General features: G+C 38.1%; 1 protein-coding gene across 7 annotated transcripts; it reads left to right on the top strand.

Annotated features, from left to right (window-relative positions):
* Window positions 1-47: 47 nt before the first annotated feature.
* LOC110985405 (uncharacterized) lies at window positions 48-14,472 on the top strand. 7 transcript variants are annotated; one of them, XM_087140706.1, is made up of 10 exons: window positions 48-231; window positions 4,137-4,599; window positions 7,395-7,498; window positions 8,806-8,951; window positions 9,357-9,478; window positions 10,039-10,174; window positions 10,887-11,029; window positions 11,572-11,703; window positions 12,204-12,444; window positions 13,023-14,472. In XM_087140706.1, exons 2-10 carry the CDS (start codon window positions 4,194-4,196, stop codon window positions 13,159-13,161), a joined length of 1,569 nt encoding a protein of 522 aa, XP_086996832.1. In that variant the 5' UTR covers window positions 48-231; window positions 4,137-4,193; the 3' UTR covers window positions 13,162-14,472. The 7 variants fall into 7 exon arrangements, with proteins under 7 accessions (XP_086996832.1, XP_022102097.1, XP_022102096.1 ...); XM_022246405.2 differs by having other exon boundaries at window positions 49-231; window positions 10,036-10,174; XM_022246404.2 differs by having other exon boundaries at window positions 49-231; window positions 4,123-4,599; window positions 10,036-10,174.
* The last annotated feature ends 375 nt before the right edge of the window (window positions 14,473-14,847 follow it).

Below are 14,847 nucleotides of genomic sequence, written 5' to 3'. Positions count from 1 at the left end.
TATCCAGACTCTACCAAAGATTACCTGTCCTGTAGTGATGATCGATTTACAACGGCGCGGCGGGTTGGCCTTGAAGGGATGTACAGTGTACATCTACACCGTACCTGATATTGTGATCGCAAAGCCATGAAAGCGGAAGTCAACTGTTTTGGGTTTTCCAGGAGCTCACAGGGCGTTTTGAGTTAAAGAGTCATCAGGTTCAGCAGTGCGAACAGCGCTAGAAAGTAGAAGGTAAGTAAAGAATATCCAAGATACCGGTATGCAGGCTTATTCCTTGTCCGGTAAATTATTAAGCAGACAGGTGCTAAGTGTCAGATGACGATCGAGTGCATATGATCGAGTGAGCCCACGGCGTTGGCCAACAGTGTACATGTACAACATCTAATCTTTCTGTATGGTATAGTCGGCCAAGCATCCAGGGGACACATATCACACCAACTATTACTAGGTTTACACTTCGTGATGGGGAGATTGACGCCAATTTAAAAAACAACCCTTCAACATGTTCAATGAAAATATTACCCGACTACCTCCTTAAATGCTGACACGGATGTTGCATTGACCACACTCCACAGATTGTGGCATGTTGTTCCAATCTGTTCTGGGGAAGAAGGTATTGTCGAAAACCTTGGTATGAGAACGGATTTGTAATTTTTTTGGTGTGGCCCGTGGAGATTCAAACATTTGGAGTGAGGATCTACCATCAGCATGATCGGACTGAAGATCGACCAACTTATTGATTATCTTGAACATCATGTATAACCTGTTGGTTTTACATTGTATCTGAAGGGATGACCAGCCAAGTTCCTTCAGTATGTTTGTCACAGTGCCAGTAGCTCTACTATACATGTAGTTGTTGGAAATGAATCTAGCAGCTTATCTTTGGATCTGTTTGAGACACTGAATGTCAGACACCAAGTGGGGATCCCAGGCACATGACGAATATTAGAGCAATGGTTGAATCTTTGACGTTTTGAGTGCAGCTCCATGGAGTTCCTCCTCAAAGGCAATTAGTCCCAGTCACTCAAACTACATGTACGTGTATGTTGGCTCCAGAAGTACATGTATCTTCACACTGCCTTCTATATTTAGTTCTACAACTACATGTAAAAGAACCCAACATTTTTCTGAATGTGTACAAGTTTGTAGATTGAGCGGGAGACACTTTATTATTTCAAGCCCCAAAACAACATCTAGAAATTCACAATTACATTGTATAATGTACATTGTAGGAATATCAAGTTAGCGTCTTTACGTTTTGGATGAAGTTACATGTACTCAAGGTACATGTAATTATATGCAGACATCAGACACCATCAACTCAAGGTAAAACACACCATCTGCCCAGTTTACAACGGCCTAATGATTTTGAATAAAAAAATACGAGACTACTGTTTTCATAGTCTGATATGTATGTCATTAGGGCCTACACTTTATATGGAATGCAGAGCATTTATAAGCCCAGGGAGGACAAGTATGGAACAGTACGCATTGGAATTTAAGCTACATGTACATGTAACTAATATTTGATGATAACAAAACATTCCTGCCATGCTTACGTGTACGGTACCTCACAGAAAATTGATGGTCTATGGTATAAAAGTTGTGCATCAGCTACATGTAAGCTCAAGACATGCTGTAACATGCATGTGGCCACATCTCCTAAAAATGCATGAAGCAACAGTGTGATTATAACCAATATTAGTCTGTGTAAGTGAAAATCTCGAAATACATGTAGTAGAAAGACATAGAGTGACAATGGAAATTTCCAGTTGAATTTTAATGCATATCGTTACTGATGAAATTCCACATGAAAAATGTAATGGGTTAATTCTGTACTTCAAACCTAAATTTGACCCACTCGGTAAAAATGAGTCACAGGTCACTGGAGTTACTTTGGAGTTTGAGATTGAGGAATTTGAACTCTTTGTGTTGATGATGTGTCACTCAGTTTGATACAATGAAAATGGACATTAAGCAGATATTAAAATGTTGAGGATTCCTATTGCTTAAATACTGTGGATGATGGAGCATGTTCATGTGCATCTGTAGGTTTTATATTTCGCTGTTTTCAATCAGAGTGGTACCGTACATGTAGTTGTTACTTCAGCTTGTGCTCTGAAGTCAAAGATCTTTTGTACACTTATGTTAGTTTTAACTCATATTACATGTACACATACATGTATACATGTAGATATGTTATGGTTGATAACTTCATGTTTTTTCTTCAGACTTGATTGGGGTTTATTAAGTTGTCTTTATTTGGTTGTAAATTGTCAAGATCCATGACTTTCTTTTAAAAGTCCTGAGATCTCTACAGGTTTGTTTTGTTAATCCTGTGAGATTTTTTGTCTTAGCAAAATAATCTCCTAGTGACATTTCATCCTTTGCCTGCCCTGATACTTTGTATTTTGTTGGAATTGGACCAGTTTTCCAGATTACCCATTAGTTCGTCGGTGTAACATTAGGTTCACCCTACATCCCCCATCACCATGATCAGTGATGATTACACTCAAATCCATCTGAATTCAACCCTTACATTTAGACAGAAATGTACATGTACACTGTACTTGTATGCATGAGTAGCTCCAACTAATGTACTGCTACTTGTACATTACCTATAGTTGTAACTGCACTTTATGTGGAACATTTATAAGGTTAGCTTCATTTAGAAAATGAGAAATACTCCTTATGGAATGGGTGGCCATTACTGACTCAGTCTCAATCAAATTCTGTAATGGAATTTTGTAGTACTATACTTCTTTTCCAGTAATACACCGTACATGTGAGTACATTCAATTAACCCTAACCCTCCTCGATCCTTCACCTGTTGGAGGACTGAGGAGTGTTAGGGTTCAAGTTGAAGTATGTTACATGTATATGTGGTCTGCCACAGCTGTTGTTAAGTAGACCTTTAAATATTTGTGGTTAATAAACATCCATGCTTGGTAAAGTTACATCATTGTGATAACAGTCTAAAACTCATGCAATATGGACCAGAGCAAAGTCTGTCTGTGCCAGTAAGTCAACCTTGGGGATTTCAAGTTGACGGTACATACATGTACATGTGTACATCATTGCTCTGAAACAAATGACAGGTAGGATTACACAGTATAGTGGAATTAAACATAGTTATTCTATCCCTGTCATTCATGTACTGTACATGTACATTGATCTCTCTAGATTTGAAGTTCTGCAGTTACTGGTAGTATGGTTTCACATTATGGAAACTTTTTAAATGCATTTTGAGTATGGTGAAGATTTCAATGCATTTTAAAAGTTTCCACAATTTGAAACCCATACAACTGGTGTCCGAAGAATTTGAATTCCATTTTTGAGAGAGATGTACATTGAAGACAGAGTTAGGGTATTACATATACAAGTTGTACATGTACACGTATGGCAACCCTGTTTAATTCTACACACATACATGTAGGGTGTGAAACTTTGTGAAGTCACCCTTTCTTTCTACTACTAGTATTTTTGTATATGCAGAGGGTGGAAAGGTCGGACTTTGAAGTTTGATCATGCAACAAAATGTACATGTACCTGTACAATTGTGCAATGGCCATGAATTTTCCAAATTCTTTTCAACTCTTCCCTCCCAAATAAAGGGAGCTTTCATAACGATTGACAAAGCTAAGTCTCTGTGTCTAATGTCTGGCTGCGTAGGATACAAGGACAGATATTAAGCAGTTGCAATGTGCAAAAATAGAAATGTTAGAAAATGTGTGATAATTGTGTTCTTGTTAGTGTACATGTATCAGTTATCTGAATTGAGTGGAAATGTACAGGTGTTGTGTAAGTGTCTGTGTGTGAGTGTGACTCATTACAGTCTAAATTCATTGAACCATGGAGGTAGGTTGTATCAGTGTGTGAGCTACATGTACATGTAGGTGATGTGACGTACACGTACATTTAATGGCAATTATATTTTATTTCAGCTGTAAGGTGCTCGTTCAGTTGGCATGGTCCATGCATTGTAGTATACAGTGTATGTGTGTCTACTGTGTACATGCATACATGTAAATATACTTGTATAAATATGTATATGTATAGATATACATGTACAAATTAAACTGTCCTTTTAATAGCACATAAATTTGTCATATCATATTTTAGTTTTCTGTTTACAGATGTAAAGAGAGGCAACAGAAAGTGCTCTTTACCTACTTGAGTGAATTATAGTTACCATGGGAACGGCCAGTAGCAAGCACCGACACAAGAAGACCCGACCGAGCAGTGCACCAGGCCACCTCGGTGAGAAAGACAAAGAACCAACCGAAAAATATCGGCCACACTCACATTCAGAATCCCAGACAGAGGAGATACATGTAGGACACGGGGGTCAGGAGTCTACGCAGCGTCTGGATACCAGTGAAGTTGCCATGAAGCATCAAAGCACTGACACTGGTATCGAGAACCAGGGAACTGAGAAGGCAGATCCCGTGAAAGAGAATTGTACATCCCTGGAGGAGGCTGTTGATAAGGGCTCAGGGACGGGGAGCAGACGACCTAGTCGAACGATCAGCATGGAGCCTACAGACATCATGATCAGCTATAGTCATCAAGATAAAGACCAGATGAGACAAATTAGAGGTATGGTACGTGATGCTCATTATGAATGGTCCAAATGAATGAAATTGTTCTGCATCAGTTGCTTCTGTCGGAAACGACGTACATGTACATGTATACAGACAAAGTGTCAGGTGGTATGCTACATGTACATGTGGTATGCTATAATGTGTTCAATAATAAATTTAATCGCAATGCACAATACATTGTACAATGAACTGTACAGATAGATTCCTGCTTGCTTTCGTATATTGGGTATGTATTCAACCACAGACAGGTCAACAATTTTAATGTCAAAGACTTCCTCCAAATTCCCACAAAATAATTATTATTAAATACAACAAAAGCTACCGGTGGTGATATGTATTCTTCACATTGCTTGGACATGTTCTTGGAGCCCTTGGGGTCAGAATTTTTGTGCGTGGTGCTAAATACAATTTTGTTCTTTTTTTTCAGGATCGATTGTAGCCAAAGTTTATGAATATCTGCTGTCATACAAGTGACAATCAGAATCTTGTCTGCGTTCATGTACATGTATATGTAACAGGGAAAAATGGCACGCTATGGGGAATTAGCAAAACAACAAAAACTCTAACTAAGCCAAGGATCTTTGAAGGAAAAGTCGCAGGAAACTGAATTAATAAGGACTCAGACACCAATATTTGACTGCAAAAAAATAATTTATTAATGAAAAAGTACAGGAAAAATGCAAAAAAACCAAAGGGACTCAAGGACTAAAAACACCCAAAGACGAAGACTTTAAAAGACTCAAAACCCAAACCCAACACAGTGCGTAAAATGGACAGTATGAGTTTACACTCCGACTTCAATCACTGACTTCTAGCAGAATAGGACTCAAGCAGAAAAACCACACTCCAGTTAGGAGGAACAATACATAGGTACATGTGAAGGTGACTGGTCTCTGCTGATCTGCTGCACTGAGTGTGACCAGACCATGTGGTAACTCTATATGGGGGAAGCTAGGGCTTAAACAAATAAACAGGGGGGTACACTACTAGAAAAAATCAAGAACTCTAAACTAAAGTTAAACATTTTTAAAGGGGAACTACTTCGATGTAAAAACGTGTACTTAATAACATAAACATTTCTGGCTCTGCCACGTATACATGTGTACACATACAATATACATGTACCCTTGTCAAAATTTCTGAACGAATACCTGTTTTATTCCTATTGAAAACTGGGTTTTTTGGCACCCCCCAAATGGAATTAAAACATGTTTCAATCCTGTTTTCAGCAAAACACAGGTCTGTTAGATCCTGTTTTGTTCCTGTTTTTTGCACTGAAACCTGCATCTGTTAAAAATGCAATAATTGGAGGAAATTATGCTAATTGTATAATGTACGTACCACTGTGTGTTGTTTGCCAATAATGGTGCACTTCATTTGGAATACACTCAGGTTTGCCGTGGATCGTCCTACACTGCACATGTACGGTGTTTGTGATGTTAATTAATTAACGTGACATGTGTTAATGTACCTTCAATTACGTCAGCTCAGCGGCTTGCAGTTTTAATCTAGCTGATGCATCGTACCAGGAACTGTAAATGCCTTGACATGAGGAAATGACAGATCACAGTGGGGAGGGGCTGCACATGTATGGTGGATTCATTAAAATACAGGAATACCAAGGAACAGAGGAGGCAGATGGTCCTTCCTGTTCATTGTATGATATCGGGACATTTACAGGTTAATGTACATTTAAGTTATTAAACCTTTTTTTTTTCATTTAAATTGGACACATTCCCGAAAAACTTCAAAAACATACCAGTATCTCCTTTTTAACCTAATGTACATGTACATATACAAGGCGCTGAGATGTTCTTCAGAATGAAAATTCTTGTTGCCCGATTCCATTGATAAATTGCTTTTGGAATGTTTCCCGCCTCCAGTGATCAGATTTCTCCCCTTGCTTTTCAACATTTTGATACCGTACATGTACAATGTATTCATATGCAGTTTAATCCAACATGTACTCTACGTTGTAGCAACCTGTACTGTACATGTACACCAAGTACCAACTCAACTTAGTGTGCTATTCTCAATACCAAATGATACAGTTTCACAAACCTTCCTTATGGTTCCGGTATGTAGGGCTGTGCCGAATATCCGAATATTCTATCAATTATAGAATATTTCTGTCGATTATCGAATATTGGAATATTATTTTCTGAATTTAAATATTTGAATGCAAAATTCAGGAAAAGGAATGGAGAATATTTTCTGGATTTAAAGGAGAAAAGTTGCATTATAAATGGAGGCTTGTTTCAAGCAGATGCAGATGAAAAGTGACAGTAATCTTACAGTGATTCAAAAAATGAAGTATTCATTACAAAATTGAAAAGGAATAGAAATTTTCAATGAGGCAAGAAATAATGTGCATCTCTTAAATCTGCTAAATTATGGCTAAAGATACACTGTACTCCTTGACGTGAGAAATTATAGGATTATAGTGATTAAGATGTACAATTGTGTGCATTATTGAGATATCTGCCTGTCAGTATGACCGAATAGTTGGATACTCATTTGAATTGAAGGTCAAATATTCGAATAGTGAAATATTTGAATGAACTGAGCCCTACCGATATGGTACATGTACAGGTACATGTATTTTGCTATCATTCTGTACAGCTCATGGTATGCATGATAAAATTCATTTTCCCTTTCATGAAAAACCTCTTCTTTCAAGTTCTATTATATTTGCTCACAAATAATTATATGCCAATGCCAATATTTCAGACTAATTGCAAGCTGATCATTATGTGTTGATTTTTGCTTGGTGTACGCTGTACCTTGCAGATGCTTTGGAGAAAGCTGGTATCACTGTTTGGGTTGATGAGGTCGGCCTTAAAGCCGGAGTGGAATTCTTCAACAAAATCGGACAAGCCATCGTTGATGCCAAGGTAACAGAATGAATCATCAGTCAGACAAATTGAATTGGAAATGTGGACAAAACCAACTAAGGGCCACATTGCTTTTCTTTAGTCTGAAGAGTCTATTCCTGTGATTTCAACTTTCAGAACATGTCAGTACAATGGTTTTTTCCAATCTATCAAGATCTGACAGATCTAGACATGATCAACAAAATCATAAGTTGCTCACTGTTTTAACTGTTCATGATAGCAGCCCAAACCATCAAATCCTACCAACATGTTCAATTGGTCAGTTTTAGAGAATTCAGTAGGAGTATCTTGTGGCTCAGAATACTTCACGTTTTGTCTTTACCTGAGTGAGCTGAATTCAACAATATCCAACAGCCAGCAATGTTTGCTCAATTTGCTTGATGTGAATGGTGAACAAGACTGTCTGACTCATGTGCAATCGTTTACAGTACATGTATTGTTAATTTTATTGAGTGTTTGTTAGTTGACATGATCAATCTGAATTTTCTCGCTGTACATGTAAGCACCATCGATATATCGATTTTATTGATATAGGTTTGATATCAATATCGCCGATGTTAGTTATTTGGTAATATCAATATCAAAAATATCAAATTTTGGAGAAATATTGAAATTATTGAAACTTTGAAAACATCGATATTGAAAATGATTTCGAAAATATTGCTACTGAGGAACGAACTTTATTATAAAAATGAGAAAGTGCATCCTCACATGACCGTAATTTTCGATAAGCCATGGCTTACATGTACGTTGGTTCTCACGCTGAGTGAAAAATGTCCCTGTACAGTACATGGCGCTTGTACTCTGTAGCTTATACGGCAACATAGGAAGAGTAAATTCAGTCACCTACATGTATCTCAGTCTTGCACTCAATGCTTGGCTACACTTTGCCTTGAAAATATCACAAAATTTATCCTCCAAAACAGAGCATTATTTGCTACTTACGTAGACTAACACTATGTGCTGATGATATAGATGCAGTGTCGGCAGCGTGTATCTTATCCCATGTAGAAACTTAGGCAATACGGACGCTAGAAAATGTCGCCAAAGTGAATTGGATCACACCATTACGGTGTAGGGGTGTACCCTTAGAACAATTTACCTGTAATTCACGCCTGTTATAATACCTTGAAAATTAAAGTGAATAAAATTTAATATATCAATATCAGCCAAAATACGATATTGATGGTGCCTATAAGTACATGTACAAATATTCAGGTCTAAACTCTTGGATTAATGTTGAAGGTTAGCAACTGTAATTTCAGTCATTGTTGTGTACTGTTTATTATAATGTGCTCATTTCCCAGCTGTTTCTGTCCTTGCTGAGCACCAAGTCGGTCGTGTCCAGATACTGCCGAGATGAATTGGCCTTAGCTTACATCTCCAGCAAACCAATCTTCCCATGTGCCTTAGAAGGTAGAGATGACATGATTCCTCTCATGGACTTTGGCATGTAAGTACATCCCCCTCTATAATCTCAGTAGAAGCGTCAACTTGTAAAACAATTATCTACACACCTCCTCCAACTCCAGTCCCACCACCTGTCTCCTTCAAATTAAACAATATCTAATAATCCTCTATATCCTGAGCTCATGTTGTCTCTTGATGACAACTAGACATACATGTATCAAGCAACGAAATCTTACTCCTTTCGGAACCACAGCACTTGTTGAAATTATGCCATGGTGTCACTGCAAAGTTCTCCTTGTGAGGATGACAGTTAATTAGATAAGACATTTTATCCTCCTATGAAGATTATACCTGCTCCTCAAAATGTGATGCCCCGCTTTAACCCCTCTCCCATCCTTAAACCCTTCTCAACCCAAGTTACAGGGGGATTTTTCCATTTGTTCATTAGGCGCCTGCAGCTTGCTCCAGTCGACTGGACCATGTTCACTGACACCTCAGCCTTCAACCAATCCATGATGGAACTGGTCAAGAAAATTCAGAGCAAGTTGATCGAGCTGAAAGCAGAGAAGGGTGAGCTGTGGAAATGTTGAGTCATCAAGAACAGAATCCAAGAAAATAGTGGACATGTGATGGATTCATGGATTTCATAGGACTTATAAGATTGACAGTAATCTAATATCAAATATGTTTAATTATTAGCATATTTCCATTGATTTTGTCTGCCTCTGGGTTGAGAATGAGAGAAAGTTGGAAATAAGATTTCCAGATAAAAGTGAGGTGCAGTAGTTGGACTGAAGTACAAGTAGAAATAAATTTTGGATAAAATTTCACAAATGACTGGAAGAACAAATGTATTTGTATACTTTTCCACTGCAGTGCTCAATGCATGTGGGCTGACACATACATGTATGTGACCTTAAACTTCAAATGACCATAACAAAACCACGTGCAACATTCAGTTGAAACTCCACATTTGCCTAATTTTAGAAAGCTTGGGCTTGGGATAGTCAAGTTTTTTGGGGGGAACCCCCCAAGCTGTGAGATAAACATGAACCACCTGGTTTTTAGGGCTGTGGTACAAATTAAATGGTTGATCCTTTGTATGTTTGTTTTGCCTTTTTTTCCAGAAGTTGATAACAAAAGACCTACATTTCAACGACAACGTTCTCATCTTAATCTTCACTCCACCCCTGCCTTTGCATCTAAAAAGGAAACAGATTTCTGGGAGAAGCACTTCAAGGGGCAAGCAACTGTAGAATGGGAAAGGTACGTGAACAGTAACAAGTGTTATACTTCAATTTAGTCATGGTTGGCAATGCTTGAGATGCTTTCATTGTGTGTACTTTTCCTTTAGTTCTTAGTTTGATTTACCTAAATCTAGTCATGTTTGTAAATGCATAAGTCTTCAACTACTTTAAATATGAAATATTCATGTGTTAAGTAAATTTACATGTATTATTCCTTTTGAAAGGCAATTTTATAATTTCCTGTTGCATTTTCATTTTTAGAAATATAAAATATACAAACTGCTGAAAACTATTGTTCCATTTGTTTTTTGGTTGGCTGATAACTGTAATATGCTTTCCCATTCCCTTGGACTTTGAAATTAACAGGGGAAGAGTTCCATATAGAGACACCTGTAATTATTCCCTACAATGACCTGTTAGCCATCAGAAAGCAAAACATGTCCAGAAAAGTTGAATTTAGGAGGAAAACACCAAGTTGTTTACTGAGAAAACACTTAAATTTTTTCAGAGGAGTCTCATAGGGTTTGTGCACGGGATGTCAAGTGGCATTGGTATATGGAACTCTTTCCATCAACAGATGAAACCAAAAGCATTGGTGAAAGATCATGCAAACTGCTGACATGTGTCATATCACCTCAGTGTGGTTTTTCAATACAGTTTTTCTATGTCCTTGCTTTGGTCTGTATGAAACTCAAATCTTTGCCTATTAATGGTTTGATATCTCGGTGCAGATTTGAAGAAGCTTTTATGGAGGAGTATGGCAGTCAGTTAGATGAGATGTTCCAGAACGTTGACCAACAGTGGCTGTTGTCGATTCTCAACACTGAGATGGATGAGGACTCAGATGGTCTCGTAACCAGACAACACTACAATGGTAACTGGACCTTTCTGGTCTGTATTTATTTGGGGGAGTTGTTTACATCTCTTGCCTACCACGTTTGTTACCCAGGTTCAAATCCCACCGAAGCCAACACATGGATTGATTTGTCAGTCCCCAGCTGATTTTGTGGATTTTCCCCAAAATTTACTTGTCCGGGCTTTCCTCCCTCCTCTAAAACTGCCCTTTAGGAGAACAGTTCCTGTGTAATTGATAAGGATAGTACCCTGATTAAATGAAATAAGAAATGAATGAAAATGCGTCTGTAATTTTCTCATGACAATTCATTTTTCAAACGAAATGGATGGAGATTTTGTTTAAATGGTTTAGACTTATTGGTTCCTGTGAAGATAACAAGGGAACTCTCCATCTAGTCAGTTTAAAATGTGCCTAAAAAAAAGAAATACACGAAAGCCTTCCACAAATCTAGTTTACTATTTTGAGTCTGCCCCCCCAGCATTCCACAAACTGTACTCTGGGATTGCACAGTATCTACATGTACGTATCTAACTTTGTTCTGGTTTGAATTCTGAATTAAGATTTTTGTACAGTGAATGGTGAGAGATCAGAGTTTTGGAAGAGGGTCCAAGAGCATGCTTTGGAGAGCTACACCATGAGAGAAGTCTTCAGTATGAACTCTACAGTCCGTATTGATGCTATTCATAATCTCAGTAAGTATGAAGTCCTCTACCCACATTAATGCCTTCCGCAAGGATCATAATCTTAAGTATGAGTTGGGCCCAAATTTATCAGAGGTGCAGTATATAGACCCACTGTCTGCATTAATGCCTTTCCACAGCCTAATGAGATAGTGTCTCAAAAGTCAGGAACATTCTTGTCTGTTAGACTCTTCCCACCAGAACTCTTACATGTAAGCAGGAACGATCCGCTCTGGGCATATATCATACTGAGGTAGCATTAAAAACAATGGCTGTCCATTTTAGAATGAGGACACGTACAGTGTTCCAAATGGAATGTTCTGATGGTTCCTAACCATGAAATACTCCCTGAGTAAACAAAGGTATCCACACTAAGTTTGAACTCCTCTGTCCACATTGATGACATTCAAAATCTCATTATCAAGTCAACAGTCTGTGTTGATACTGTCTAGAATATCAGAGAGAAGTTCCTACATGTGGTTATCCCAGCCTTCTTTGCTTCTATGTGACAGGCAAGTTCCATAGCAGCTCTGTTTTGGAGGCACTTCTAGATCTCTGTAGTGACAAGGATGAAAACGTGCGGGCTGTTGCTGCTCTGTCATTGGCTCGTGTGGCTGATCCCCACAACAAACATGCTGTGGGTCGGATGATGAACCTCCTGAAGGATAAAGATCGTCTTGTCAGGGAGAGTGGATGTCTTGCTTTGGGTCACATCAAGGCAGAAGAAGCAGCACCTCAGCTGGTCAATCTCTGGTCAGTAAAACTGCCGTGACACCCTCAACACCCTCTCCCAGCACCAAGAAAATCCTGATGAAAGACTATTCAAATTATTGGTGTGCCCCTTGCTTGCCATTTCACTCATGACCACTAGGACGGTAGTCCAGTCACAAGTCCTAACTCCTCGACAGGTCCACCACAAATCCACTTCAACTCCACCACAAATCCACTTCAACTCCACCACATGTCCACTACAAGTCCACCACAAATCCACTACAGGCTGTCCACACATCTACCACAAGTCCACCACAAATCCAGTACAAGCTAGTCCACCACCAGTCCACCACATATCCAGATACACCAGATGTCCACAGTAAATCTACTACAAATCCATCACAAATCCACCAGAAGTCCACCACAAGTCATTCAGTCTTGAGCCAGTCAACAGCAATTCACATGAAGTTTTTTATACCCACATACCTTTTTTCCCAATGGCGTTTACAGAAACACTAGCAAAAATACAAAAATGCACATTTTTCTGTGTAGAACTTGAACAGTCAACCTGTGCGACTTGTAATTTTTGTAACATCTTTTGACTCTTTTGACATCACTAGGCGTAATGATGCCATCTCCAATGTCAGGGAGGCAGCTCAAATTGCTCTAGAGAACATCGGTGGAGAGGAAGCCAAGAAAGCAATGCACATCACCAAAGTACTCAGTGATGAAATCAAGAAGCTGTCAGAAGCCCACTAGGAATAGCATCTTGGGATGCCAATGTTTTTGGTTGTATAATGATTCCCAGCGAAAGTAAGATCAGAGGCTTTGGCATGAACACTGCCACAGATTTGTTAAACTCCTAAGTCCTTTTTTAATCTTAGAAAAGTCAAAAGCTATAATGGTGTCTTCAAACTGTACATAATTGAGAGTAGCTATCGAATTGACAGTTTTTATATAAATATTTTGAATATTTCTAGGAAAATAAAAGCACTGTATGCCTTAAGTATTGTAAGGCTTATGCATTGAAATGCCATCAATTAATCGTGTTTTGTGCCTGAAATGATGCCATTCGAAATTTACAGAAATATTGTTTTGGGGAAGAATTATTCAAGATACAAGTATTACCTTGTTTATAACCCACTGTAGGTTTCAAATCCACTCTATAGAAGTTGTTAGGAAATGTTAATTCTTAAAGAGCAACTCTAAGGAAAACATGTTTTCTCTGTTTTTATCTGTTCAAATAAATATGGAAGCATCCAAATCGAACGCTGTGTCATTTGTCTTCAGAGCTTGGCATGAACAGAAAAAAGCCCTTTTTAGCTTGTTATAGTTGAGCTCTGAAGACAAATGACACTGCGTTCGATTTGGATGCTTCCATACTTCCAAAATGCTTCCCAAATCAGAGAAAACATGTTTTTCTTTGAGGTGCTCTGTAAAGAAGGAGGAATGAAAGCACATAGGAAATACCTTCTGTGGAATGTTTTACGGTAAAAAAGTTTGACAATTATTACTTTTAAAAAAATGATTGGTTGTTACTTGTGTTTGTTCCGTCATTGTGTTATATAGGTTTTGATGTATTTCAGTGTTGTGCATGTATCATTCCATTACGTCGTCTTGTCAGCTGTTGTTTTCTTGGTGTTATGCTGTCTACAGGCTTTGCTTATATTCGGAACAGTTATTTTTACGTCACATGTAATTGTCATGTTAATGCAAACACATCACTGAACATCATGCAAGATATTTTGGAGGGGGGTATTTTGCAGAAATGGGTTTTTCAGATAAGGTTAGCATAATGTAGAATAAATACCGATACAAACTAGTTGCACAGCTTGAATTAAAGTATATTTGAAGTTTTGAAATGTTAAAAGAAATGTAATTATACACTGTCAAATATGCAATTTGCTGTGAAAGTGATTCGAAATGAGAGTCTAATGATTTTTCAAGAAACCTGGAAATTATCAGAGGGTGTTTTGATTACAAGGTTTGAAGTTCACTTTGTTATAGAGAAGATTGCAATTTCTCTGTATGCATACTAAATTGTAATAAATCTTGGAACTTAATTCTTTACAGGTTGAACTTTATTATCGAAGCTCATTTCATCATGTGGTCATCTTCAGATTAAATTTGCCGTATGTAACATTCCCTTGCCTATTCTATGCATTCAAGGATATCCCAGTCTCTCTCGTTTGGTAACTAACCAATATTTCATGAGTACCATTATCCTGCCCCCTTGAGGGACCCACTCAAAATCAAGCAGGAGGTTTTATAGGATTGTGAAGCAGTGTGTGAGTCATTATCCTTCCTCTTTTCGTTTGATACTCGGTTCAAAGAGAAAGAAAAAGCCAGTAGTTTTCAACGCATTATATTGGGGATTTGGGAAGATTTAGTATTAGTTTTCTAACAGGAATGCTAAGTGGGGTGAGGGTTATAGTCAGTGATCTC

Source organism: Acanthaster planci, linkage group LG09 (assembly GCF_054643075.1).
Source record: "Acanthaster planci isolate LZ-2023a linkage group LG09, COTS_SCS, whole genome shotgun sequence".
NCBI lineage: Eukaryota > Metazoa > Echinodermata > Asteroidea > Valvatida > Acanthasteridae > Acanthaster > Acanthaster planci.
Note: the sequence above shows the minus strand (reverse complement) of the source record. Positions and strands in the feature narration are given on the sequence as shown.

Excerpts from the sequence above, each read along its gene's own strand:
- LOC110985405 (XM_022246405.2), top strand. The coding sequence starts at position 4,194 with ATGGGAACGGCCAGTAGCAAGCACCGACACAAGAAGACCCGACCGAGC. Across the intron at positions 7,499-8,805 it reads AAGCCATCGTTGATGCCAAG|CTGTTTCTGTCCTTGCTGAG; the intron begins GTAACAGAATGA and ends CTCATTTCCCAG. Across the intron at positions 8,952-9,356 it reads CCTCTCATGGACTTTGGCAT|GCGCCTGCAGCTTGCTCCAG; the intron begins GTAAGTACATCC and ends TTTGTTCATTAG.